This window comes from Phaethon lepturus, unplaced genomic scaffold (genome assembly GCF_000687285.1).
Source record: "Phaethon lepturus isolate BGI_N335 unplaced genomic scaffold, ASM68728v1 scaffold13748, whole genome shotgun sequence".
Lineage (NCBI taxonomy): Eukaryota > Metazoa > Chordata > Aves > Phaethontiformes > Phaethontidae > Phaethon > Phaethon lepturus.
This window is the reverse complement of record NW_010555624.1, coordinates 87271-113956: the sequence shown is the minus strand read 5'-3', so window position 1 is coordinate 113956 and position 26686 is coordinate 87271. Positions and strand designations below refer to the sequence as shown.

General features: G+C 35.7%; 1 protein-coding gene across 1 annotated transcript in view; it reads left to right on the top strand.

Annotated features, from left to right (window-relative positions):
- Positions 1-2165: 2165 nt before the first annotated feature.
- Positions 2166-26686, top strand: part of DNAH12 (dynein, axonemal, heavy chain 12) — a gene marked incomplete at its 5' end in the record, with an annotated part of 66911 nt that continues 42390 nt past the window's right edge. Inside the window, 25 exons of the mRNA XM_010292232.1 lie at positions 2166-2329; positions 4460-4550; positions 5805-5994; positions 7309-7384; positions 8237-8395; positions 9088-9283; positions 10461-10649; positions 11715-11865; positions 11975-12066; positions 12332-12510; positions 14528-14663; positions 15529-15654; positions 16495-16629; positions 17621-17814; positions 18743-18983; positions 19568-19753; positions 20137-20337; positions 21455-21649; positions 21856-21977; positions 22104-22386; positions 23006-23125; positions 23512-23668; positions 23904-24076; positions 25540-25692; positions 26084-26323. Of these exons, the coding sequence (XP_010290534.1) occupies positions 2166-2329; positions 4460-4550; positions 5805-5994; positions 7309-7384; positions 8237-8395; positions 9088-9283; positions 10461-10649; positions 11715-11865; positions 11975-12066; positions 12332-12510; positions 14528-14663; positions 15529-15654; positions 16495-16629; positions 17621-17814; positions 18743-18983; positions 19568-19753; positions 20137-20337; positions 21455-21649; positions 21856-21977; positions 22104-22386; positions 23006-23125; positions 23512-23668; positions 23904-24076; positions 25540-25692; positions 26084-26323 (4149 nt within the window). The remainder of the gene's footprint in view (positions 2330-4459; positions 4551-5804; positions 5995-7308; positions 7385-8236; positions 8396-9087; positions 9284-10460; positions 10650-11714; positions 11866-11974; positions 12067-12331; positions 12511-14527; positions 14664-15528; positions 15655-16494; positions 16630-17620; positions 17815-18742; positions 18984-19567; positions 19754-20136; positions 20338-21454; positions 21650-21855; positions 21978-22103; positions 22387-23005; positions 23126-23511; positions 23669-23903; positions 24077-25539; positions 25693-26083; positions 26324-26686) is intronic.

Sequence of the window (26686 nt, the reverse complement as noted above, 5' to 3'; positions counted from 1 at the left end):
GCCCTCGGCTCCGTGGCAACCGCCGTGTTGCACTGACCAGCGTCCCCTGGGAGCGCGGCACCGGGAGAGGTGAGGGCAGCGTGGGCGGCGGGTGGCCCTCCATGGGGCGAGGGCGGTCGCGCGGGTTCGTGCCGCTTTTCCCTCCACGCCGACGGGGCTGTGTCCCCGGGTACTGCTGGGCTGAGGGAGAGCCAGGAAAGCGTAATACCGTCTCGGCTCTCTTTAGCTGAGCTTGTTTGATGTCTCTACCCGTTTTAATTAATTTCTAGGACATACCACTAATTTAGGAGGTGGCTTTGGCTTTCTGCTCCCCAGTGAGAGCCTGTTGAAATGCAGTTGTGGTTTTGCGCGTCGTGTTTCCCGGGGAACCCTGCCGTCAATCTTTTGGGATAGCCGTACTCAGCCACAAGCAAGACTTAAGCCGCTCTAGAAGTCTTTTAGTGAACCTGAGCCCAGTCACAGAACAGATTTTTTTCTTTATTTTCCTTTTTTTTTTTTCTATCTTTCTGTCTTTATATGAGGTGATTATCAAACTTTGGTTGCCAAGTATCTTTAACAATGGTTACCCAACTATCTGCTCCACATCTTCATCCCACCCCCAGACTAGGATTCTTATTTCAAACCCATACCTGTCTCCACTTCCCTGTTGCACAGCCCACCTATCCACAACTGCGGTCATAACCAAAACTCCCATCTGCTTAGCTTGAATCCCATATCCACGCCAGGAAATTACAAGCCTTTTCATTATGGCTCTGTATCCACAAGCCAGATTTTTAGCTAGGTACCCTCCAGCCTCATTAACACCTTGCTTGCCTCTTTCATTTTAGTAACTTCAGTTTAGTCTTTGCTTAATTTAGCCTTGCTTCTGAAGATGGCATACTGTAAGTGAATATTATCTAGAGAGCCCAGAGCTGCTGCAGCTTAGAAGAGTAAAGTACTGTCAAGCACACCTGCTTCGTATTTACAGAGGCACTTGTTCTGGTAGCTCAGGTAAACGTTTCCAGACAGGCAGTTGAAATGAAATTGTGCCCTGCTGTGCCTTGGGTAAATACATAAAACACTGTCACTAGGGTCTATTGGTGGAATATATGTTTATATACAAGATAGAGTTCTCAAGCAGCCTGCTAAGTTCACTGCAAGACTGAGCATCACAAAATTATTTCTGAATAGTCTCCAGTATTACACTGTTTTTTACAAGATGGTCATGCAGTTTCTTAACTTTTCCATGTATGGAATAGAACTTTTAATGATTACTGTGCAGATAGAAAATAAGCTGAATTCTCTTTTTCCTTGAGAAACGTGAAGAGAAGAATAGGGTGCTGTTATATCAATGCTGTCTTGATAATTTCCTGTACTTTGTCTCCCTTTCCCAGTGACATAATGTCTAAAGAATAACTTTCTGATAATGTTGCTCCCATTTGTTTGACATTGTGGTGAAGCTAAGTCTATGTTGATGTCATTATGATTTTGTTTCTTTTCCTTTAAAGACTGCCACTCACTTTAGTAGAGTTCTATGATCTCATATTTGAAAATTTGCTGCAGCTTTAACTTTGCAGTAATACCAAACTTCAAGGATGTTTTTGAGCATTTTTTTTCCTCAGAACTTTAGAAGCTACCCTTGTCTGAATTTGTTCCACATTATCTAGTGTGGGTGGGCTTCATGAGGCAGTAACTTTTTTTCAGTGACCAGACGAGAAGGGAGTAGGTAGTCACCTGCTGAAGCCACAGGAATAGCAAGGGTGTCCCAGGTCCCAGCGCAACAGGAAGCGTGCCTATGTCAGGCCTGGTGCAGTATGCCGGGGGTTTAATGCGCTGCTTTTCTGCTGGCTTCTGTGCTGTGTACAGCTGGTAGATTAGCACTTAGAGATTTGTAATAGAACTTTACTTTTATGCAATCTGCTAATCTTGTGTTAATAGAACCGTACCATTGTTTTTTACAATTGCAGACGTTGTATGTATGCACTTTGCACTGAACTTTGCCATTTTAGCATATCCAATATTTTCCTGTTTTCTGAAAGCTAAACTTTCATACCTAAATTGTGGAAATCTCTGAGGCTACCTCATTTTACGTCTTATGTACATTCAACTTAATACATGCACCTATTAAACAGCTCTCTGGACGGGATTAATTGTATTCTAGAATCTTGTTTTTGTTACGGTTTTAGATGCCACACTCAGATGGAGCACCTTCCAAAAAAAGGACTTTGAGAACTTTGTTTCTTCCCGCTGTTTTACCTTCATCAGTCACATCTGATATGTCACCATTACAGAATAAACTATTGACATACCGAAGATGCAATGAACAGCAAAAGATGCTTAATCAGTTACTGTGAGTTTCATGTAATTTAAGGAATGTTGAAATTCAAATGAAAGAAACATAGCACATTTGACATCTGAGAAATAATAATGGTGTTTGTTAATTTTAGAGGTTTTTGATGTCACTATTGCAGTGCTGAATACTTTCCATCTAAAATCGTAATAGAAGAACATTTGATAGAATCTCTGATGTTTTTTCTTTCACAGCAGCCAAAATCTGCTTGAGATGTGTTTGCTGGGGTGAGTTGTGGGGAGAACATGGCCTTCACGTTTTGAATGTTGTTTATGGTAGACTGAAAAAAAATCCTTTCTCTCTGAAAAACTTTTTCAAAAGGAATCAGTCTGGATTATTTGCTTTTGTATGAATGATCCAGACGTGGGTCTACTTCTAACAGGCTGCTTTGTCGCTATCTTAATGCATTTGCTGCTGAGCTTAGTGATCTGTGTCGCTGCCAGAGGAGCACAGCTACCAGGATGTCTTTCAAGATTTTAATTTGCAAAGGAAGAAAGACAATAGGAAAAGGCTGCTTTCATGTAGTTGTTGTAGGTCTAATAGAAAATTATGGGTTTTTTTTTTATTTTATTATTTTGATAGGAATTTATTCCTGAAATAGCTACATCATTTGCAGGAACTTACTGAAGAACCCCTAGGCATGCCAACATTAAGCATGATTATATTGGCATAAATATGGGAGTATTATGTGGGCTGAGGTTGCATTATTTATAGTAGTATTATGAAATAAATAGCAATTTGCATTTTCATGTGCAAGATTAAAAAGGTAATGAAATCTAATGGTATTTGATAGAAAAAAAAACCCTGGTTTTGCCTTCAGAGGAAGAAATGGAAATCAAAGACCTACATACAGTGTTAATTTAACGTGTTTTAAATATTGTCACTGATATCAATAATTCTATTTTTGTTGGCATGGGTTTTTAGTGATTCCATTTGCTGTGACTAGATTTGGTGATGGTAACCACTTACTTGACTAATTCCTATGCAACTGATGTTCCACTTCAGTGGCTAAATTTTTAAGTGGCCAAGTATTACAGGTTGATTTTTCTCAAAAGATACTGAAGTGTTGTCTTCATTGGAGCTAGGTAGTGGTATAAAACTAAGTTGCATGATCGAAGTCTGAGAAGAATTAATCAGAGATGGGAACCTGATTTGTGCCAAAGATAAGTGGGGGAGGGCTGCTTTTTTTTTTTTTCTTTAAATACTGGTAGCAACAATCAGCTGTAGAAGGCAGTTAATCTGTAGAGAAAGATGTTTCCTTTCTTTTAATACTTTAAAGGCTGTTATAATACAAATCTAACACATAAGAAGTCTTTTAATTTTAGCTCTTGGAAAGTAAATCCTGACCTTTCAATGATACCTGCAGTAGCAGAGTGCAGTTTTTAGAATGCAGGTGTTCAGTATGCTGAAAATGTCAACTATGCTGTAGGGATAACTTACTGTGCAGTAAGATGCCTGCTGTCCAGCCACCTGACAGACAGTGAATATTCTGCTGGAACATTGGTTCAGTTACAAGTGAACTGTCTTTTAAATAAGGTCCCATGACATAATGATTTGAATAGATACTTAAATTGGCAGTCTAACTTCCGCTTGGGAGTTTTTAGCGGAGGTACATTGAGATAAGGCTGAAATACTCTTTGCAAGATATGTACAGAGTGTATCCCAGAAGCATGGACTGAAATGTTTTAATGTGTAAGGTCAGCAGGACATGCCAACATTAACCATTTAAAGTTTTCTGATAGTTATTCAGCAATTTATAACCCCAGGCAGTAAAAAAGAGCTGGTCTTAAACAGCTTTAGGAGTTTCGTTCTGCACTTTTTTTTTTTTCCTTCCCACCCTACCTCGTAATACAGTTGGACAAGATCTGTTGAGAAGTAAGGTATAATCCTAACAGGAGCACCAGGCAATGGGATGATGTGAATCAAGGCATGTATATATTGTGATTGTGGTCAAGATAAATGTGGCTCGTTATTTAAGAGAAGACAGAGCATGCAAAGGCAACCTTACCTTTTAATGATCAAAGAGTTGGTAAACATGAAAAAACAGGTTGCATCAATTAAAATGATAACATTATTTTTAACATATTATTTGTAGTTTTTCTGCACTTCTGACTCTATGTTTTACTTTAGAATTGATCGAGCTTTAAAAGTCTACAACATATCCATGGAAGAAGAATGCCACAGAGTTCCTGTGCCTCCTATCCCACAACTGCCTTCCACTGTGAGAAAGTATTTCTTTACTATTTTAACTGTTGACTGTTTTGTTCTTTGTTATTGGGGCATTTATGCCTCTTACTTCTTAGTATTTACTTAAAGATACTTCTCTCAATCCTTAGTAATTCATAAATGTGTTTATATGCTCAAGTAGTCCCACTGAAATTGATACCTGTATGTCTACAGAATAAAGTATTTATTTAGGAATAATATTTATTAAATTTTATATTTCTGATTTTTTGTTTGTTTATATTATTTATACATTACCATTTTCTGTTCCTTTTTATACAGATGAACAGTGAGCAAAAACAACGAAGAGTGAGTTAAATTCTTCCTTCTGCTTTTTTAGGGTGGAAGAGTGAATGGTCTCTATTCAGAGGGGTTGAGTATGTTGCATGGAGTTAATGGTGGTTAGACAGGAAAAGCTTTTCCGGTAGTCTTGTTGGGGAAAAATGGAATAGGAAGCAAAATAAGAATCTTTTCTTGTGGTCTAATAGAAGGAAAGTATTTTTCTCATACAGAAAGCATGTCCATCAGTAACTTAAGTTTTGATCTAAACCTTAAAGATCATTACTTAGAAAAAATTCTGACAGGCTTCAGGATTTCTTCAGTTGACGTCATCAATCGTACTTCAGCCTGTACAAAAAATAGTCTTTGACACCGTTAACCTGATTTGAAGAATGTGTTCAAATCCTGGAATTTGTGCATAGCTTTTAAAATAAGACTTTATCTCTAAGAGCTACTTAAAACTCAAATTAGCATTGCAATATTTATGTTAAGTAGCTTAAAGGAACATCTGTTTTTCCCCGACAGTGTTAGGTAAACTGATTCTAAAGACTATAGAGATTCACATCCTTTTTTGTTTTATAACAAAGCTATCACTCAAAAGCATAAATACCTATTTCTTTGGCCAACATCCCCTGCCATCTCTGCATACTTTTTGCCAATAAATGTTTGTCCAAAGAACAATACAGGAACCTTGAGCTGTTTTACTGTCAGTCATAAACTTCATCAGAGAACCAAGGAAAATGCCATACTAAAACCCACAATATTTTGTATTTAAGCATTGAGACAGGGAGACCATTTTACCAATCGTAGCGTAGCTTTTAGTTTACTAGTCATTGAATCCTGAAAAGATTAGATTATGTCACCTGTCCTTAAGTATAAGAAATGGTGAATAAAAAGAGACTTCATTGTCAAGCCTAATGCAAAAATATTTACGTAGCAAATTATTAGACCTCTAACAATATTGTCCTTTCAGGCAAATTATCTTTTTATGAAGAAGTGTGTGCAAAGTAATCCAGTGGTTCCTATTCAGCAGCAGTGGCTAATGTCCATGCTCACATTGGTGCCCCAGTCACTTATGGAAGGCAAAGATAGAGAGCTGCTAACTCAAAAGCTTTTAGGGGAGATAATAAGGGATTATGAAATGAGCATGAGAAGATGTGCGGGTAAGTACCAGAAACTACACAGTCCTAATATGACTATATTAATGTGTATATGTATAATAAACTGTTCCATGTTCTCCCGCTGAAAATAATTTTTCTAGATTGTTTTTCCAGCCATGCTGATCTTTGTAATTATCCACTGATTTATCTTTTTCTGCCTCATCAAATATGTATTGGACATAATGTTTAAGGCAAAACTTGCTGATTTTATTTGGACTAGTAAAAAGTTAACCACCAAAAGATATAGTTCAAGCAAAGGCAGCTGTGGACTCCATGAGAAAAAGATTGCTTGCTGATGACCTTATTTCATTAAGTTTTTAACCTTAGTTAATTTGATGCAAGAATGTATTGCTGTTTTCTGCTAAAGAAGGTAGAAACTTTTTATGGACTAGTCATTCTTTTTTTTTGCCTCATCAGGAACAGCAGTGCTTTTTAAACTGTGCATCCAGAAGCACATCCATAACTTTTCTGATGCTGCATGAGGAAGCTTGCAATAAAAATATGCAAAGATAATTAGCTATTTTCAGATATCACTCATACAACTCACTTTGATTTTTAAACTTTTTAAAAAGAGTTATGAACTGGAATTTTGAAATTGTATTCCCTTGAAATCATGTATTAATGTCTTTTTTATTTACATTTATAGTATCTGAAGTCTGAAATTAAGCCAAGTTTTATCAGTATTTTGGTGGATGGCTGATCCTTTTAAAAATGCAGATTAAAAAATACAGAATTTAACATGGGATGAAGTTCTTCGTAAGGTCATCAGTGGGATAATTATCACTAATAATATCCCACTATAATTATATTAAACAAAATTGCCATAAATACTTAGAATCATATAATATCTCAAGTTGGAAGGGGCCCATAAGGATCATCGAGTCCAAATCCCTGCTCCTCACAGGACTACCTAGAAATAAGCCATATGACTAAGAGCATTGTCTAGATGCTCCTTGAACTCTGACGAAGTTGGTGCTGTGACCACTTCCCTGGGGAACCTGTTCCAGTGATTTAACATCCTCTCAATGAAAAAATTACTTAGCAAAGTACCTAATTATTTAAACACTAGACTATCTGAAAACCTTCATGTATAGGGGACAGAACTGGAATTAAGCCACCTGAATCTGTATAGATATTTAGCAGGGCTGCGATTTTGAGGTACCTTTGTGAGAATGTGTTTTGAAAACTTGGATGATAGAGTTACCTTTCCATCCTACTATGTGCTTGGTTCAACTTGGGAGAAGGACTGCAGAAGTACAGTGCCTATTGAATATGGCTTAATTTTCTTCTAATGTTTGGTGGGTTTTTTTTGCTTAGTGCGAAATGTTCTTATTAAACCAGACGTAAAAGGACTTGAAGATGAAGAGGAGGCGCCTTTACCTTTATCACCTCTGTGAGTTGATTAAGTTAGCAAATAACCCGCTGGCAAAACACACGCAGTTGTATGAGTGAAATTCTTGTTGAGCTGCTTGAACACAGTCAGGGCACAATATTAATTTTGGAGTCCCTTAATGAGACATTTATTTCTGTCTGTAGAGGATCTTGCATTTGAATATCTTATATCTGAATGCTTTACAAAATTTTAGCACCGAGTGTTTTATTACTGTTGTTATAGTTGCATAGAGTAGCACTAATGGCTGCAAATGAGAATTCTGTCTCTGAGTGCCCAGACACTAAAGTTGTATTGCAGCCACCTCTGGAATGAAGTAAGTGTGTGTGTATGGGCAGTTTACTAGCAGACAGCAGCATTGTACAGTACTTTAACGTGGTAAAACTGCACCTAATGCCGAGGTTTCATATGAATTTGGTGTTATGAGGTGAAACCTTGAGACCAAAGGAAAGGCTCTTATGCTCTGCCAAAATAGAAGAGGAATTCAGGTAGACAGAATTTAATTATCTGAATTGCACAATTTACTGAAGCATCAGAATGTGTGCCATCTAAATATTGATGATAAATACTTCCTGTTAGCAGTGGGTGAAGTTAGAAGTTTACATTGAAAGAGCTTCAGGAAGAGCAGATGATCTGAAAACACTCTGGAGTGTAAAACATGGTTGATCAGGCACAGTATCTTTATGGCTTCCACTGCATCAGATTGAGGATATGTGTATGGCACTTAAATAACTATTCATGTTAGGGAATAAGCTTTTTAATACTGCTTTTTATATTTAAGAATGTTTTATTCAAGTATTGCTTGAGTTCTTAAATTTTGTTTGTTTGTTTTGGTTGGTTTGGTTTTGTTTTCAGAGGCCTGGATTTTTCTAGACCATGGCATAACACTTTTATCCAAGCAAAAAATCAAATCCTTTCCCACTTGCACATTCTCCACCCCACAATGAAAACTCTACTGGATTTGGGTTACACAGCATTCTCTAACTTTCTTATAGTGGATTTCTCAAGTTTCAGGTAAAGTTTGTTTTGATGAATTATTAACCTGTATAGTTTTTTGAAGCTGGTAAAGAAGAGTTTGTTCAATTCTATTATATATCGTAGGGGTTTTTAATGTAATAAATTTCTCCAATGTGTCATTTAATGTTCTTTGAGTAGGTTAATTTATGTTATGACACTTAATTTTTCTTCTCTCTGTTACGTATAAATATTTTATTGGTGCTTAAATTGCTGATAGTATCAGCGCTTTTGATTATGTTTTGCTTTTAATTCTGTAAAGCTATCCTCATTATTTATTTAATCTTAATACTGTGATCTTCATAGAAATCTGGTTGAAGTAGCATTTGAAAAATTGACCTCTAGTAGTATTACTATCTGTAGGGAGTGCTACTCTAACCCTAAAGAACATACTTCTTGCTGGTTTTCATCCATTGAATTTTATTTTTCATCTTGGAACTTTTAATTTCATAATTTTCAAAAAGACAGTTTTCAATATCTTTTTACTCATTATGTTTTCTGGTAACTATTCTTTATTTCTTGGAGTTTGGGGTGGTTTTTTCCTCATTTAAGTCTACAGAAGTGATGCTTAGATTCCCGCTGTGCTTTCTGCTAAAAAAGAATGGGTTTGTAATACAGTACAGATTACTATTACTTTTCTCCATGGGTTATAAAATTCTGCTTGTAAAGTTGATTGTAACTTTTTTTTCTAGATTGAAAGGGCCAGCTGACTGTGAATCTTTAAAGACTGATGTCTCTCTAAGCTGTTCTAAAGCAGAAGAGAAGATACTGAATACATGGTATCAAAGAGTTATCGGTCTTTTTACTAAGAAGGAGGCATTGAATGGTGTAAAGTTGGGTCAGATTGACTCTTTTTATAACTGTGTGGCTATGCTTATGTCTAATCAGGTAAAAATCTTTTCTCTCCGTGATAAACTTAATGGGAAATTTAGGTAATTTTAATAAGTCAGCACATTATATGATATGGGGCCTGTTTAATTAATTGTTATTAGCCATCTGTTGCATATAATCTGGAAAAGTATTCAGAGTGTTAAATGTTTTTAACTTCCCTCATTTAAAATAAATACATGGTCTTGTCTACTTCATCTAGTTTTTTAGATGCAGAAAATTTATTCATTCTGCCAACAAGAATGTAATTAGCTTAAAGAAGGGAATATCTTAGTGTTCCCAGGACCCCTCCTATCATGGATCTTGGCACTTCAATTACACGTCATATATTAGCAAAATGAACAAAACCTGTTCTCACTTCCTTGAAAGCAAACATCCTTACACACACAGACTGAAAGTCCAGCTCTGCCAATGTGTATGCAAGTGGCTACAGTTCTGCAAAATTTCCAAACACAACTTTTTTCTGTGGAAAATGATACCACAGTGCTTTGTGAGTTCATTTTTTTTCCCCCTCATTATTTGTATCAGGATGGAAGCTATATGAAGTGTTTCTCAGTTAATTTTTTTTTTTAAGGAATTTCCAATTGGTTTATTTCCTAATAATAATACAACAACATTCAAATGACATCACTGATTTCAGACTGAGGCAATTGTTTTTCAAAATTCTTAGTTGACTGAAAATTAAAAATCCTTTAACTTCCAATTATCTTAAAGCATCTGTTGTTTACATTATTTCATTTAAGAATATAGTAATCAGTGGGAATATATATATTCAGCAGTTCAAGAAGGCAGTAATTTTTAGGATTAAATCTTTATTTACTTTGTAGAAAAAATAATGGAACAATAGTCTAATCAATCATCTATTTAAAAAAAAAAAGTCAGAGGAAAATTTATTCCAGATATTTCATTTACACTTAAAGCATGTATTGGAAATAAACTTACTTTTGTAGCAAAAAATAAATGCATGGGCTTTACTGAAATGTTCATTAGTTTACATCCTTTAAGAATTGGGACTAATATCCACTGAAGTCTTTAGAAAAATTCACACTACTTCAGTTATCCATGAATCAGGCCAAAAGTACTAAAATGAATGGAAATCCTGTCTTACTGAATGAAGGGAAGGTGGTATGGGGCTTTCTGTTTTTTCCACTAATAGGAGATGTATGTTATTACCTAGGTGAAAGAATTATTGAGAAGAACAGTTGAAGCTTTTGTGAAACTTTTTGATCCTGAAGACAGAAATTGTCTACCTTTATTTAAGATGGAATTGACTCTTGATGAAAAGAAAATGGAGTTTTATCCAAGCTTCCAAGACCTAGAGGAAGCAATTCTGTTTATAGTAAATCGTATAGGACAGACTCTCCAGGTGTGCTTTTATCTTTATTTAAATATCTAACTGCTAAGTTGCTCAGTATGTGAAAATATTTGTAATTTAGGACTCTGACTACCTTGGCAATAGGACACAGAATGCAACTGGAGGTATTTATTTTCCATGAGCATTCCTCAGGTCACATCATGAATCTTGACGCCCAGCAGAACTCCAAGCTCTAAACGCATTTTGTTATTCCATGTTCATAAAAAAATTGGTACACTACTGCTTGTTCTAGTCATCTGTTTTAATCTGCAGATCTGTGTCTATGTCTACAAATTACTTGTCTGCTTGTTCATTAAATAGAAGTCAGGCTGAAAACTTACCCAGGAAAGAAAACAAGCTAGAAGATAACATTTTTGTTTTCTTTTTTGGTATGTTTAGAAAACCTGAGAGTGCTTTAAGTATAACTAACTACATATTCTAATTTATTTATGTGTTTATTTTTAACATTGAAAATCAAGTAGTTTTACAGTGTATACTTTCTGTGAACTAACATTTTGCATGGAAATATAATTAGGATCTTAGTTATATGCATGGTGATTTACAATAAACTTGCACTAATTAAGATTATGATTAAGATCGCCAGAGAAAGACAAGGAAAATTAGAGTTGATATTCCTTTTCTTTCTTTCGAAGAAGAAAAAACTCAATCTCTAATATATACAATATCTAAAGGTTTTTGTTGTGGGAACCAATCTGTGACTCCAGGGAAGACAGCCTTTCTGGGGACTTTGGATGTATCCCTGTGGACTGAATATTGGCCTTTAATCATAGATGATGGTACTTTCAGAGAAGTGTTTTGTGTTCAGGTGTGTTTGCACATAGGATAGAATTTAATTTTATGTAATATTGGATAGTTATTTTTTGTCTGTTTTACATGTTTCCTGTTAAACTTTTTGAATCAGGAGGAGTCATTCTAGGTGTGTGTGAAGCATCTGGCAATTAGGGTCTCATACTTTTCTAATACAGCATCTTCTGCAGATTACAACTTACTTAAAAATATAGGTATCCTTGTATTGCTTTTTAAAATTTAAATAATCAGAACTTGCATTTCTATTAGAACATCCAAACGGTACATTCTTGGCTAATGGGAGGCACTACAACCCTGGACACTGAGATTCCTAATTACATCATAGCACGGGCCACATCTACACTGAAAAAATCTATCAGAGAGAACTTAGAAGGTCCAAAGGAATATTTTGAAAACTACGGTGAGTGATAGAAGAGTGTTTAAATAACTGTGTTACTTCTTTGTAATAAGTAGCTTACCGTACAGTGTATGCATTATAATAATATTAATACAATATATTTGAATTATAGTTGAAAGATATGGCTGGCTTGTAGATGGAACTGCACTGGCACGGATAGAAAGTTTTGAGGCAGAAGAACACACTTTCGATGAATATACTGCTGTAAGTTTTAATTCTATATCTTATATAGAATTTTTACTATGCATATAGCAGTAATAAAAAGAGAACAGAGGATAACGGGTGCTTAGCCTTTAGCTAAAAATTATGTTGCCTCCTTACAAATCTACAATGTAAGTATTTTTTCCCCTAAAAGTCTGTGGTAAATAGAAAAAAATATTGTTTCTTTTCTTCAATATGTGGTACTTATTCATGTAGCCAAGTATTTAAATAAAAGTTCTGAAGTGTAAAATCTAATGTTTTTCTAAAGTTCATAGGTGAATTCTTCACCCACAAGAAGGAAATCTTGAGTTTACCAGAGGTGGCTCATTTTCCTATGATCTGTTTGAATTGTGAGGATTTAAAGCAAGGTTTGGCTAGTAATGCAAACACCTTTGCAAAAATGCTGATGGACAGAATAGTTGCAAATCACAGAGAGGAAAATGAAAAGTGAGTAGAATTTTCTGCTTGTGAATGCTATATGTGTTAAATGCATAGTAGAAACGTGGAGAAGAAATGTAAATATACCATACTCAGTTTAATGAGAACTCTCGGCTAACTAATGATCTCATGCAAGTTGCACCAGGTGATGTATTTTTTCCTCTGTTTTAGACTCAGAAACTAGTAGGGGAACTTACTAATGGACTTGGATAGCCCCTTGGAGGGGCTAAAAGGTCAAAGGACTTCATTACCATTCCTTCTTATTAAGTGTGAAATACAGTACCACTGCACTGTCAAAGGAAAGACTAGCTAGATTCTCTTATTACATGATAGATACCTAGGTTTTCATAGCTAATGGCAGATAATAGCACTGATCAATTAGAATAGAACAGTTCTGTTGGAAGGGACCTACAGCAATCGTCTAGTCCAACTGCCTGACCACCAATTCAGGGCTGACCAATAGTTAAAGCATGTTATTAAGACCATTGTCCAAATGCCTCTTAAACACTGACAGGCATGGGGCACTGACCACCTCTCTAGGAAGCCTGTTCCAGTGCTTGACCAGCCTCTTGGTAAAGAAATGCTTCCTAATGTCCAGTCTAAACCTCCCCTGGCAGCTTTGAACCATTCCCACGCATCCTATCACTGGATACCAGGGAGAAGAGATCAGCACCTCCCTCCCCACTTTGCCTCCTCAGGAAGCTGTAGAGAGCAATGAGGTGGCCCCTCAGCCTCCCTGTCTCCAAACCAGACAGGCCTAAAGCCCTTAGCTGCTCCCCACAGGACACTCCTTCCAGCCCTTCCACCAGCTTTGTTGCCCTCCTCTGGATGTGTTTGAGTACCTGAACATCTTTCTTAAATGGTGGGGCCCAGAACGGCACACAGGACTCGAGGTGAGGCCACAGCAACGCTGAATACAGCGGGATAATCACCTCTGTTGACAAGCTGATCATGCTGTGTTTGATGCGCCCCAGGATGCGGTTTGCCCTCTTGGCTGCCGGGGCACACTGCTGACTCGTATTGAGCCTGCTGCCGACCAGCACCCCCAGCTCCCTTCCTGCGGGGCTGCTCTGCAGCCACTCCTCTCCCAGTCTATACTTGTGCCTAGCATTACTCCATCCTAGGTGCAGAATTTGGCATTTCAACTTGTTAAATTTCATCCCAGTAGTCATAGCCCAATGCTACAATCTGTTTAGATCCCTCTGCAACGCATCGCATCCCTCAAGGGAGTCAACAGCACCTCCCAATTTGGTATTGTCTGCAGACTTGCTAATGGTGCATTTAACTTCTGCATCCAGATTGTTGATAAATATATTGAATGGAACTGGCCCTAGAATTGAGCCTTGAGGAACACCGCTGGTGACCAATCTCCAACCAGATGTGACCCCATTCACTGCAATCCTTTGAGCTCTGCACTTCAGCCAGTTCTTCACTCAGCTCACCCCACAGTTGGACAACTTGTCCAGAAGGATGCTGTGAGTGGCAGTATCGAAAGCCTTACTAAAATCCACAAAAACTACATCCACCGTCTTCCCTTCATCCACTAGGCAGGTGACCTTATCATAGAAGGATATCAAATTAGTCAAACAGGAGTTTAATTTGCAGGTATGGATTAAATGATCAGTGAAGTCATACTACATTTTTTATTTAAAATTAACAATTACAGTCAAGTTTTACAGTGATTCAACATTACCAAAATGACAAAATATTTACTAGGGAAGTGTTTGTGTGTATGCTAATGATACTGTACTTAAATTTATGTACTTACCAAAAGTCACTGAAACATTTATTGCAAAAGAATACCCCAAAATCCAAACAAATAAATTATTGCAAGTTAATAAACAGTATTTTTCTAGATTGATTTGGTCATATTCCCTATTTAGTTTCATAAACTAATGGAGTTTGTGCAGGGGTAATGCTTAAAGAAGTAATTTGAACTTTTAATTCCACTAAGGTTAAGCTTAGCTCGAAGCCAGTCAAACTAAGATCTTAAAATTTTGATATTTTATGGAAAATAAATTTATAGGATATGCAAGGAATTTGAAGTTATTAAGGAACGTGCATTAAAAGTTCCTGAGACAACAGAAGAAATGGTGGAAACTAGAGCTTACATAAAGAAGGTCAAAACCAAAGGTATTCAGGACCTGCTGTTAAGGATCAAGGTAAAAGACTATCCTTTAATTCTTTATATTTTAGAAAACATGCTGGCCCCTACAAATACGGAATTCATTCTAGAGTGCAGAGACTTTTTTCTGATCATGCTGCATGTATGAATAAACTGCACCCTCAGTGTTACTTCAGGCAGAAGTGGGAAGTCCAGTTCATGTTCTGTCATGTACCTTTCCTTATTCCCCATTCCCATGTGTTCTGCATGACATTGAGGAAATGCAGCTTCTAATAAATGATAGCAGATTTAAGACACTCAGTTTATTGTTTTACCTGGAGACTTACTTCAGAGCTGCTTAAAAAGCTATTTGTGAAAACGTAACACACAAGTGTGAAGAGAATTTTATGTGTAAAAACAGTCATGACTTTGAACACTCTTGACTCTTTGAGCAGAATATAGATGAAGTTACATTAGCAGTAGTATTTTGTGTGTGCTCAGAGAACAAAACTGAAAAATTGTGTAAGGAGTGGGTCAGCCAAAAACATTACTGGGTAAGAAGCTCTTTGCTATATGTTATGATGATATGTATCAGATTTTCTGTTATATGGTAATAGGTCTGTAACTACAACACATGTTTATTCTACAGAATTTATATATTTTATATTTTTAATGCTACTAGTATTTTTGCATGTAGATTTACAGGCCACAGGAATCATATTTAGAGAAATAAACTCACGAATGGGGCAGGGATTAGAATAACTTTTTATATGTGTTTTGAATATTCAGTTGGCTGAAGTAGCTCTGAACTCCTAAAAGTCCGTGAAACATAGACTTCTATTTTATCTTTGTAGATAGTATTGTCCTAGTCTATATGTTACACGGACTTATGATACCTAAAGTTTTGTGAAATCTCTTCATAGGAGTGCTGTCGGCAAATTAATTACTTCTTAGATGTTTTTTTATTTCCTCCTGAAGACATTGCACTGAATGCAACACTTCTATTATGGCCAAAGAAGATTAACGCAATTTTTGATGAGCATGATGATGTAAGAGCATTTTCTTAGTTTATGGTATATTTTGGCTTGTTAGACTTTTCACTTTACTTGAGCCATTTATTTCCTCAGCAGGCTAAATGTATCTATACATATAATGTGAACCATACTAATTTAGACATGCATAAATAACATATTTCCAGATTTTTATATCAACAGAGGGCTTTCTGTGGAGTAATATAAAATTTTCATTGTAACTCAAAACCTTCAGCAAGCCTTATTATCTTAATTTTTTTGTGGTCAGTACTAGGTAATTCATAGGAAGGTGAAAATTCACTACACTGCAGTTTACTAGTACTGAAAATGTAACTGCCAGGCCCTTATGAGAATTAGTGCTCTGGACAGGAAGTCATTTAGTTAAAATGATATTTTGTTCTGTCAATAAAAGAACAGTGGGAATTGTGAGGTTTAGGTAGCAGTCATTAATAGAAAGTATACAACATCTCATTTTCTCTCTGTGGCTTTCTTTTCTTCCACTTGTCTGTATTCATCTTACTAGCATTCTTTCTCTCTGGCTATGATACAGTAAGTAAACACTTTTGTATCTTTTGTCTGGTTGCTGAAGGAGGCCTTTAAGGCAATCCTAACTTCTATGATTATGGAGATAAGGGTTCCATGCTAACATATAGAGGTTGCACACACTTAAATGGGACATACAGAAAGCAACTCCTGAAGAAATTTCAATTATTGTGAGGATAATAATTTATCTGTGTTGTTTATTTTCTGTTTGTGCTAAATGTTTAATTTAGATGGTACTATGTATGTTAATCATTGAAAGGACTGACAACCACTTTTGTGTTGCTTTTTTACCATTTAAAAAAAATTGTTTTACAGCTGATTGAACAGTCTCAACGTAAAGGAGAGCAAGAACTAATACATAAATGTGAGAAACTGATGGTGGAATTAGACAAGCTGACATGTTCTGTGGCAGAGTTTGAAGAGTACTCAGAACTGGATTGCATGCAACAGGTCTGATTAACATTTAGTATAAAATGGGTAGAAATTATTTGTATGTTTAATACACAGGGGTCCTGGAAGGAACTTAGAATTAGAAGTAATCAGTCATTATTTTAACAAATGTGAACTTAAACATTTATTATTCTCTTGACACAATGAACAAAGTCATAAAGTGACCCCTGCTCCCCCCCCAACTTTTTTTATTATGTTATGCTTAAATTAGCTGACAGATAATCCCAGCAAGGACTGAGATATTACAGATACATGAAGTGAATTTTTTCTTTACTCTGGTTAATATAAAGCATGAAATTTTGGCCCCAGTGACCAAAAAATTTTTTATTTGCAAAAACCTTCAGTGGGATCAGAATTTCCTTCCCTGTTGATATATCGAGGAACTGAAGGAAAAAATAGCAGGTTAGAAAGAGTGATTGGTAGCGATTTGAATTTTTTTTTCTGTGAACCTCAAAACTTCATTTTTCTGCTAATGAAGAGCAGACCACTGGCTCCAAAACTTTGCAAATTTCTAGAAGTATTTTATAATTGTCAGAGCATGTCTTGCTAATTGGAGGATATCATAATTGTGCTTAGTAATTTTGGTTTTTAAAAACAAAACACTTCAAAGCACAAAACAAGTCCTAAGCTAATAAATCCCGGTTGCCCTTATGATATGTCATCATATCATAACTGTGTATGATGATATGTGATGATACACACATAAAAACATGTATACCTGCCTTCCGGAAGAGTAAATTTTAAGGCTCAAACATTTTGAAAATGGTTTTATACTCTTAAATTCAGTAATGATAAAACCAACTTTATTTTTCTTAGTGTTAATCTGGGTTCTTCACAGTTTATCTGCTCAAGAATAAGAGGACAAGTTCTTAACTCATGTTTTCTAAAATTTTAATAAATATGAATAATACTGTATTTTGATATCTTATTTTGATAGCTGTTCAGAGCATAACTTAGTTATCTCTCAAGGTATACCATAATTTGATTTCAGTATGTGACTGACCTGAGGGCATTACAGAAGTGCATACAGGAGGCTGATGAAACAGTAGCTCTGATTAATAAAGAAGAGACTCTGCTCGAATGGAAACTGAGTGACTTCCCACTCCTCAACAACTTAAAAGTTGAGATTGAGCCATATCAGAAACTCTTTCATCTTATACTGAAATGGCAACGAACAGAAAAAAGGTAATTCACCTCTTGAAGCTAAACAAGGGAGAGCGGGAGAAATGCTCATGCTGGTTTTGTTCATGTCAGATGCAGAAGACTAATTTGTTCTCTTACAAACGTTTATTTGTTATTAGCAATCCAAGTATAATAGTAATATAAGTTACATATAGGGTTGCTTTTTTTAATTCAGCTAGAAAAAATGTCAGTTTATTTTTTTCTAATGTTATGCAAAGGAGTATGTTGCATACTGGGTTCTATCTGTGCTGGTCATGCTGGTGAAGCCTGCAGTAAGAAAAACACTGTGAAAGAAATGTATTGGGAAGAAAAAATTCGGTTAGTTATGAGCCATTCTGCATACCAGAGAGGGAAGAAGTTCAATTAGAAGGCTTATGATCTGTGTGTAATGAAAACCATTTTTAACCTAATGGCTGTCCAAAATGCCATGTAGCCATGCTCAAATTATGACATTGCGTCTGGTGGCTAGATCCTACCCCAAGAACTGTAGTATGTCTGAGTCTAAGATCCTACCCCAAGAACTGTAGTATGTCTGAGTCTAAATTAGGTGAGATTGTTTACCAGTTCCTGTACTGCTTGGAAGTTATAATGTGATATGGCTAGAAAGTATGGATTTTTCTGAAAATACAAAGGCCTGGTCATATGTTGATCTCTATCCAAAGCCTAACTCTAAATACTCCTCAGTCCATGCAGTTACTTGGTTTCAGTATGTGACTGACTCAAGAGAATTACACAAATACACAGAAGAGTGTGATCAAGCCACCTTTAGCTGCGCATTAGAATTTTGTGTAGGATTACAATGATTGGAAATGACCTTTGCTCTAATTTAAATAACTGTTAATCTATGTCTCGTTTCTGTTGCAAACCAAAGTTTTAATTATTTGTGGACTACGTTTGTTATTCTCCTTTCTAACTTTGTGGTTTTTCTCAGATGGATGGATGGTACCTTTTTGGAACTAAATGGGGAAATCATGGAAGCTGAGGTTGATGAGTTTTCTAGAGAGATATACAAAGTGTCGAGACTCTTCCAACAAAAGCAGAAGAAAATTCAACAGGAGTGGAAAAAGACATCACAACGCAGAACTGTAGAAGAGAAGAAAGAAGAAGAAACAAAGGCAAATCCAACTCTTACAATGTGTTCTGCAGTTCTGGACCAGATTAAAGACTTCAAGGTAAGAAAAGGTGAGGGGTATTAGTATTTGATGGTGAGTGACAAATGCTAAATTCAGCACTCAGTATAGGTACATGCAGTGTCAGAGACTCCTGTTATTACAGAGAGAGGCTGAGCTCTGTATCACCATTTCCAGATTGTACTGTCGCCTTGATTTTAATAAAATTGGATTTTGCATTTCTTTGTAAGTTTTAGGAATGTGAATTGTTAAAGAGTGGACACATAAAGGAGAAAATTAATTTCTGGATGCAGAGAAACATTTAAAGATGTAGTTGGGAATTTTGAAATGGGACTATATGTTATGTTAATGGCAGCCCAATTTAACATAACATAGCTGAAAAATTGTTCCTTTTCTTTTTTCTGCTAAAAGCGTGCTTAATAGTTTTATACTACTTCTTCAGTAATTTAATACAATTATTTAGAAATTGAATGGATAACTAAATAGATCCATCTGCATTTTTCAGAAAAGATTTTCATGTCATCAGCTACTGTAGCAGAATTCTAAATGCACATCAAAGGTGAATAAAAAGTTAAGAAATAATGCGCATCACAATTTTTACCTTATAAATGTTTTTCCTCAATTAGGAGAATATTCCCACTGTGACTATCTTTTGTAACCCTGGTATGAGAACTCGTCATTGGCAGCAGATGTCAAATATAGTAGGATATGATTTAACACCAGACTCTGGAACTACCCTGAGAAAAGTTTTAAAGCAGAATCTAGCCCCTTATTTGGAAGAGTTTGAAGCTATAAGTGTGGGTGCAGGCAAGGTAAGCATAGAGATTTGATAGTGACAAATATGACATCAGGTCTCTTAGTGATGTTTTTTTTGGCTTACTAGAATTTTTTGTCTTTGCCCTTATGCAACCAAAGAGATTTGGTGAGACTTTGGCCCGTTAGATGATAGCAGTGAGTGTGTAAACGTATATATCTCGTGTAACATCATTAGTAGTTCCTGAGTGTACTGCTTTTCTGTGCCCTAGAAAATCATATACTAAGAAAAATAATAACAAAAATTAATTTATGCTGTTAAAGAAAAATAGCTTAGCTATTTTTTCAGCTATATTTCAGCTATTCAAGCTTACATATTGAATTAGTGAGCTGGAAAAAAAATGCAGTGACTAAAATAAACTATTTTCTTTTTAAACCTTAGGAATTTTCCTTAGAGAAAGCAATGCATGCCATGATGGAAACCTGGGGTTCAATTAACTTCAATACAAGTGTTTATCGTGACACTGGTGTTTATATTCTGTCTGCGGTGGATGAGATTCAAGCTGTTCTCGATGATCAGATTATGAAAACTCAGACAATGAGAGGATCACCTTTCATTAAACCATTTGACAAAGAAATCAGGGTACAATGAGTACTTTTTTTTTTAAAACATTTTTATTTGCAAGATAACTGTAATGCAAGAGTATGCTAATTGTATTACCGCTTTATTGTTTGCCTTGTTAATGAAATGCTTTCATTGGTTTTTTTCAGCAAGATTCTTTTGAGTTCCTGTAAGGTCTACTTACATTATTTCCATATTAGAATTTCCTCTTCCATTCAGATTCAAGTGCAACCAAGAGAACATGATTATTTTTTCACATATTTTGCAAAATCACTATTTCCATTTGTGTCTTTTAACCTTGCTTCTTAATAACGGGAAATTATATTTTTATTATTATTAATAAGAATGTTTAGTGATTTAATCCTTAAGTTTTGGACTCAAATTTTGAACTATAGAGTTTTTGTCTGGGCAAGGAAACTTCTTGAGAGCTGGGAGAAGGTTTTTTAATCAGGCCTCAGAACAGCGATGGGATTGATTTATACCTGTTTGTGTATTTTCAGGGCTAGAGTAGTCTTTGTGGTGCACACACCACGGCTATTGACAGGACAGAAGCTGGTGAAATTGCTTGCAGTTACCCTCCCTAGTTCTTTGTTGTTTTATGCAGGAAATCTTCAGGTTCAAGCAGGCTCAGTGAACACAGGTAGAATTTAGCCTTTACAGGCAGCCTCTCCAGCCTCTTCCAGAGGTATCTGCAATTGTCCACTTTAGGGACAAGATACTGGCCTGGCTGCATCTCGCCTGTGATCTAGTGTGGCCTTTCAGGTATTCCTGTGTCCCAGCTGTAATTCATCTGCAAACCAAGACGTTCTTGGTGTGGGGAGATGAAACAGAATTTGCCACTGGTAGCCTCCTGGTTATTACTTAACCATTAAGTTGTTAAAAGATCATAGCACTAAAGCGATAACTGCATTTTGGAAAATTCATTTCCAGGTAAGTTAAACTTTCTGAACTACTTTGGCCATCTGTATATGTGAAAAAAACTACAAACTCCTAAATAATTTTATTTTGTTTACTGCTAGACATTTTTATTTTCTCCCTGGGAACTAGAGTACCACAGTGTGTACCTTTACTGTATTTATTCTCTCTAACATTATTTGTTTGAAAATATTAAGGCAACATTCTTTAAATATTTATTAAGGAATGGGAAAATCGCTTAATTCAAATTCAGGAGATTATTGATGAATGGCTGAAAGTGCAAGCACAGTGGCTTTATTTGGAACCCATTTTTTCTTCTGAGGATATTATGCAACAGATGCCAGAAGAGGGGCATCTCTTTCAGACTGTGGATAGATACTGGAGAGATATTATGAAGTATTGTGCCAAAGACCCAAAGGTAAGGAAAATATACAGTACTAACCTCTCTCTCTCTTTTTGTGTGTGTGTGTGTCAGTGCTTTTGTTTTCAGAATATATACAGTGAACTACTACATCACTTGCCTAGGCTTTCTAGGAACAAAGCCATGTTGTACATTATTTGAAGAACTTCTACTGTTTGAAGTATCTTTTTTTATAACTTACAGTTTGCATGTGTTTGCTACAGGTTCTTGTTGCTACTTCCTTGATAGGGTTATTGGAGAAACTTCAGAACTGTAATGAGCTTCTTGACAAAATCATGAAAGGGCTTAATGCTTATCTTGAGAAAAAACGTCTCTTCTTTCCTCGGTATGATGAGTTTTGATTATTTAAAAAACAAAGATTCTGAATGTTTATTTTGTTGTCAATAAGGTCAGCCTTTAAAATGGCTTGATAATACAGTTGGCTTTTTGCTTTTTTCTGAATTTTTTTTAGCTTCTTTTTCTTGTCTAATGATGAAATGTTGGAGATCCTGTCAGAGACTAAGGATCCTCTCAGAGTTCAGCCTCACTTGAAGAAGTGTTTTGAAGGCATTGCTAAGCTGCATTTCCTCCCCAATTTGGATATTAAAGCAATGTATAGTTCTGAAGGCGAGTGTGTAGAATTGATTTCAACCATTTCTACTTCTGAAGCTCGAGGTGCAGTGGAGAAGTGGTTAATTCAAGTGGAAGATATTATGCTGAAGAGTATACATGATGTTATTGCTAGATCAAGAATGGTATGGGGTTTGCAATAATTTAATAACTGTGGCACAGGTTTCTTTCGTTATTTTAAAGCTGTCTCTTGGCTTCCTAAAATTCTTCCTGAACATAAGAATTGATGAAGTTACGGGGCCAGGACCAAGTTACAATTGTATTTATAGGTTGGTGAGATAAATAAGAGTCTACTTTTAATAAGAATCAAGTAGTTTTCCTGTAACACTGGATATAAATTCTTTCAAAAGTTTGGCAGCAATACTGTGTTTATAGGGTATATCACGTGATGTAAACTAATTACTGAGGTTTTTTTATTTAATTACAAGTTAGAAATACAACACTGGTAATATGTTTGTTCCCTCCTAAAAGAAAATCATTAGTCAGAAAATGTTTCTTTGTATGAAGTTAGCAAGTTGTGAATATTTACATAATGGGGAAAGATAATTGCAAGAATCTTTAAAATTATTTGATTGCAAATCTAAGAGGAAAAGAACATCTTACATGTTTGTTTGGACTTTGAAAATGGGAAAATAATATTTTTTTACCAAAAAATATTAATAGGATCACATTATATGCTTCTGTATTACATCATGGTATGGATGCACTGACACTATATTTGTATACTCTATTTAACTCTTTCAGGCATATCTAGAGACTGAGAGAAAAAGATGGGTTCTGGAGTGGCCTGGACAAGTAGTATTGTGTGTGTCTCAAATGTTCTGGACAAGTGAGGTACATGAAGTTCTTTGCAGTGGACCAGAGGTACTTCGTAATGCATAACCTTTTTTAAAAATGGTTATTAATTTTTCATTTCAGCTAATGTATTTCACTTAATCAAATATTTTTCTACAATCAAAATAAAAATTAAAAAATGATCATCATATGAGTTTGATATACATTAATTTATGTGCAGTGATTTATACCTTTGATTTAGGTACTTGAATATTCTTGTTTAGAGCAAGCATAGATGTAGCTTTGCAACATAAATGCATAAACGCGAATGAGACAGAAGTTGATGCAAAAACATGACAATGTAAAAGAATGGCTTAATAAGCAATCTCTGTTAAGATGTTTAGTCAACATGAAATCAAGTCTGGAACACTTGAAACTGTCAAATAATCAGTTTCATAATTACTTTTTTCTCCTAGGGTTTGAAGAATTATTATGATACACTTCAGCTTCAACTTAATGATATTGTAGAGCTGGTAAGAGGAAAACTGTCGAAGCAAACAAGGACTACGCTGGGTGCCTTGGTTACTATTGATGTTCATGCTAGAGATGTCCTCATGGAAATGATTGAAAGTGGTAATTATCTTTTAAAACAGTTTTCTTCACATGTGTCCTAATACAAAGTTAATTAAAAATAGTTAACCAATCTGATTTTGCTGCCTAAAATGTAACAGTATGAAGATATGTATGTGAGTATTTGGATGTGAGCATCAACATTAATAATTTCAAAGCTGTTTTAAATTTAAACCTAATGGAAAATCCAGTTATATAAAATGTCTTTTATGATTGCTTTCAATTCTGTGTTTATCAGGTGTGCAGAGTGAAACGGACTTTCAGTGGCTTGCACAACTACGCTATTATTGGGAATTTGAGAACGTTCGTGTCTGCATCATTAATTGCAATGTAAAATATGCCTATGAATACCTTGGAAACTCACCACGCCTTGTCATTACTCCTCTTACAGACAGGTGTTACCGCACCTTGGTATGATCTTCCACCAGTGCTACTAAACAGGGCATTTACTGTAGTATAGTATTTCTTACACTGTTTATTATAGCCATAGTTTTAGGGCTTGCAGTTGCTATCAGACTCTGGTATTTCTGTTAAAATGCAGTTTTCAAAGATTGCAATTTCTATAGAATATTGAACATGAAACTGACTTACAACAACAAATCTGGATAGCCCATCAATGTGACTGAAACATTAGTGGATTGTTCTGTTGTGTTTCTTAAAATACAAACAGAGAAAATGCCCAATATTTTTATTGCTGTCTAGAATACACAAACACAAAATCCTTTTTTGATGTTCTGTGGCTGCCTAATAAAGTGGAGAAGGATCCGTTTGTGATGATATTGTTCCTAAGACTGGTACAACAGTTTGGCAACTTTTTAGTATACCTGCTCTTGTTAGAGGTATTTATTATTGTACTGGTCTATCATCAACTAACCTGACAACTGAAAATCACCAAAGTCATCTCAGATATGGCTTTTCTGACTATCATTTACTGCATTTTATTTGGTTGGAGTTATGGTTTCAAGTTTTACTAGGCACCCATCCTCCTGTTGTTGTAAGATAGTAGTTTTTATGCTGTGGAGACCAAATCACAAACTCTGTAGGGTTTAAGAAAGAAAATGTCTGAAAATACCTGACTTGATGCATCTGAAGATACTTTTTTTTCTCTCTTTGTAGCTTCAATTTTTATGGTACAGTTGTAGCTGATGCTGGGTACCTATTTGTCAAAACGTCAAGGTACATTGATGTGAGAGGGCGATGCAGCTGGTAGTCTGTTTCTTTTTTAGGCTCACAGACCTTGAATCTTGGAGCAAAGCAGCTGGAAGCCTGGCACTGTGGCAAATGGAAGTCTCATCCTTTGCCCACCAAGGTCTTAATACAGTGTTCCCAGTGCTTGTCGATATAGATATGGCCCTGTAATTGTGGATTGGAAGCCAAATACGTCTGAATTTTTGTTTACAGTCTGCAACTTCATGTTTTTCTGTCAGATTTTCCTCCTACTTCAATGGAATATAGGCGAGAATATGGAATACACGTGCAACAATGGGGAACAGTGTGTGAAAGAAAAAGAAAAGAGGAAAAATTTGCATTAAAGGAAAAACAGAGATCAAAAAAATGTAGCAACAAAGTAATTGCATCAAATTTAATTTGAAAGATGCATCTAAGCAAGAACTGAAATATTGGGTCCAATGAAGTTTGAGGGTCATGATGACAATAAAACTAAACTCTCTGTTAGGGTCAAAATTCAGTTCTCTTGTATGTATTTCCAAGCTGTAAGTAAATTTCAGCTGATTTTTTAATTAATATAACCATACTTTTAATGTTAGCTACAATGACTGCATGAGACTAGTGCAATTTAATTGAACATTTTCATTCAGAATAATTTCATATGAATGAAGTACTAATGATTTCCATAAACTATTTCTGTTTCTTAGATTGGAGCCTTTTATTTAAACCTTGGTGGTGCCCCAGAGGGTCCAGCAGGGACAGGTAAAACAGAGACCACCAAAGATTTGGCTAAAGCTCTTGCTGTTCAGTGTGTTGTCTTCAACTGCTCTGATGGCCTTGACTACCTGGCAATGGGAAAGGTAAACAGAAAATAAATGTATTTTGTATTTTATTTTTTAGGATGAAAATTGTAGTGTCCCTACTTTAGAGAGGCACTCGTCGTCTGCTATCCTTGGACACTATATACTGGTCTCTACGTATGTTCAATTTTCTGTGTTTTGTGAAATCCTATGAAGTTGCTAATGAAAATGTGAAAGAAACAAGAGTTCACAGGGTCAGGACCTTCTGATTTACATTTCATTAGAATGAAGAAATTTTGTTCTTCAGTACATCACTGATCTTTGCTCTAAACACGCTTAGATATCATTATCATAATTGTATCTTTCATGTAATTAAACTTCCAACATGATACTCGTAGTTTCTGTTGAATCTTCTAAGACTCTGTTAGCAATATTATTTTTTCATTTGCAGTTTTTCAAGGGTTTGGCTTCATCAGGTGCATGGGCATGTTTTGATGAATTCAATCGCATTGAACTGGAAGTACTGTCTGTTGTGGCACAGCAGATCCTTTGCATCCAGAGAGCCATACAGACAAAGCTAGAAACATTTATTTTTGAAGGAACTGAACTGAAGCTTAACCCCAACTGTTTTGTAGCTATTACTATGAATCCAGGTTACGCAGGACGTTCTGAACTTCCAGATAATCTGAAGGTAAAATAATAAAATAACATGCTTCTGTTTAAGAATTAATTTTTAAAAAAAATTGAGGGGCACATGTATTGCTGGTGTTAATTCAGACTCTACCACCTGCAATATAAACAGATACTTGTTATAGGATTTACACATACTAACACACCCTCCCCCCTTGCCCAATACTTCGTTCTTTTTGAAGGAATTTGAAATATTTTTTTATTTTCTTGCATCTATTAGTGTTTTTCATTATTAATTTTCCAGGCCAAAGGCTGTAATACTGGAGCAAGTAAACTGGCAAGTGTCAGGCTGTAGGTAGCTTATAAGATTTGGATGGTAACTTTTTTAAGATTGTGGGGTATGTTGGCAAAAATGCTTTAAGAA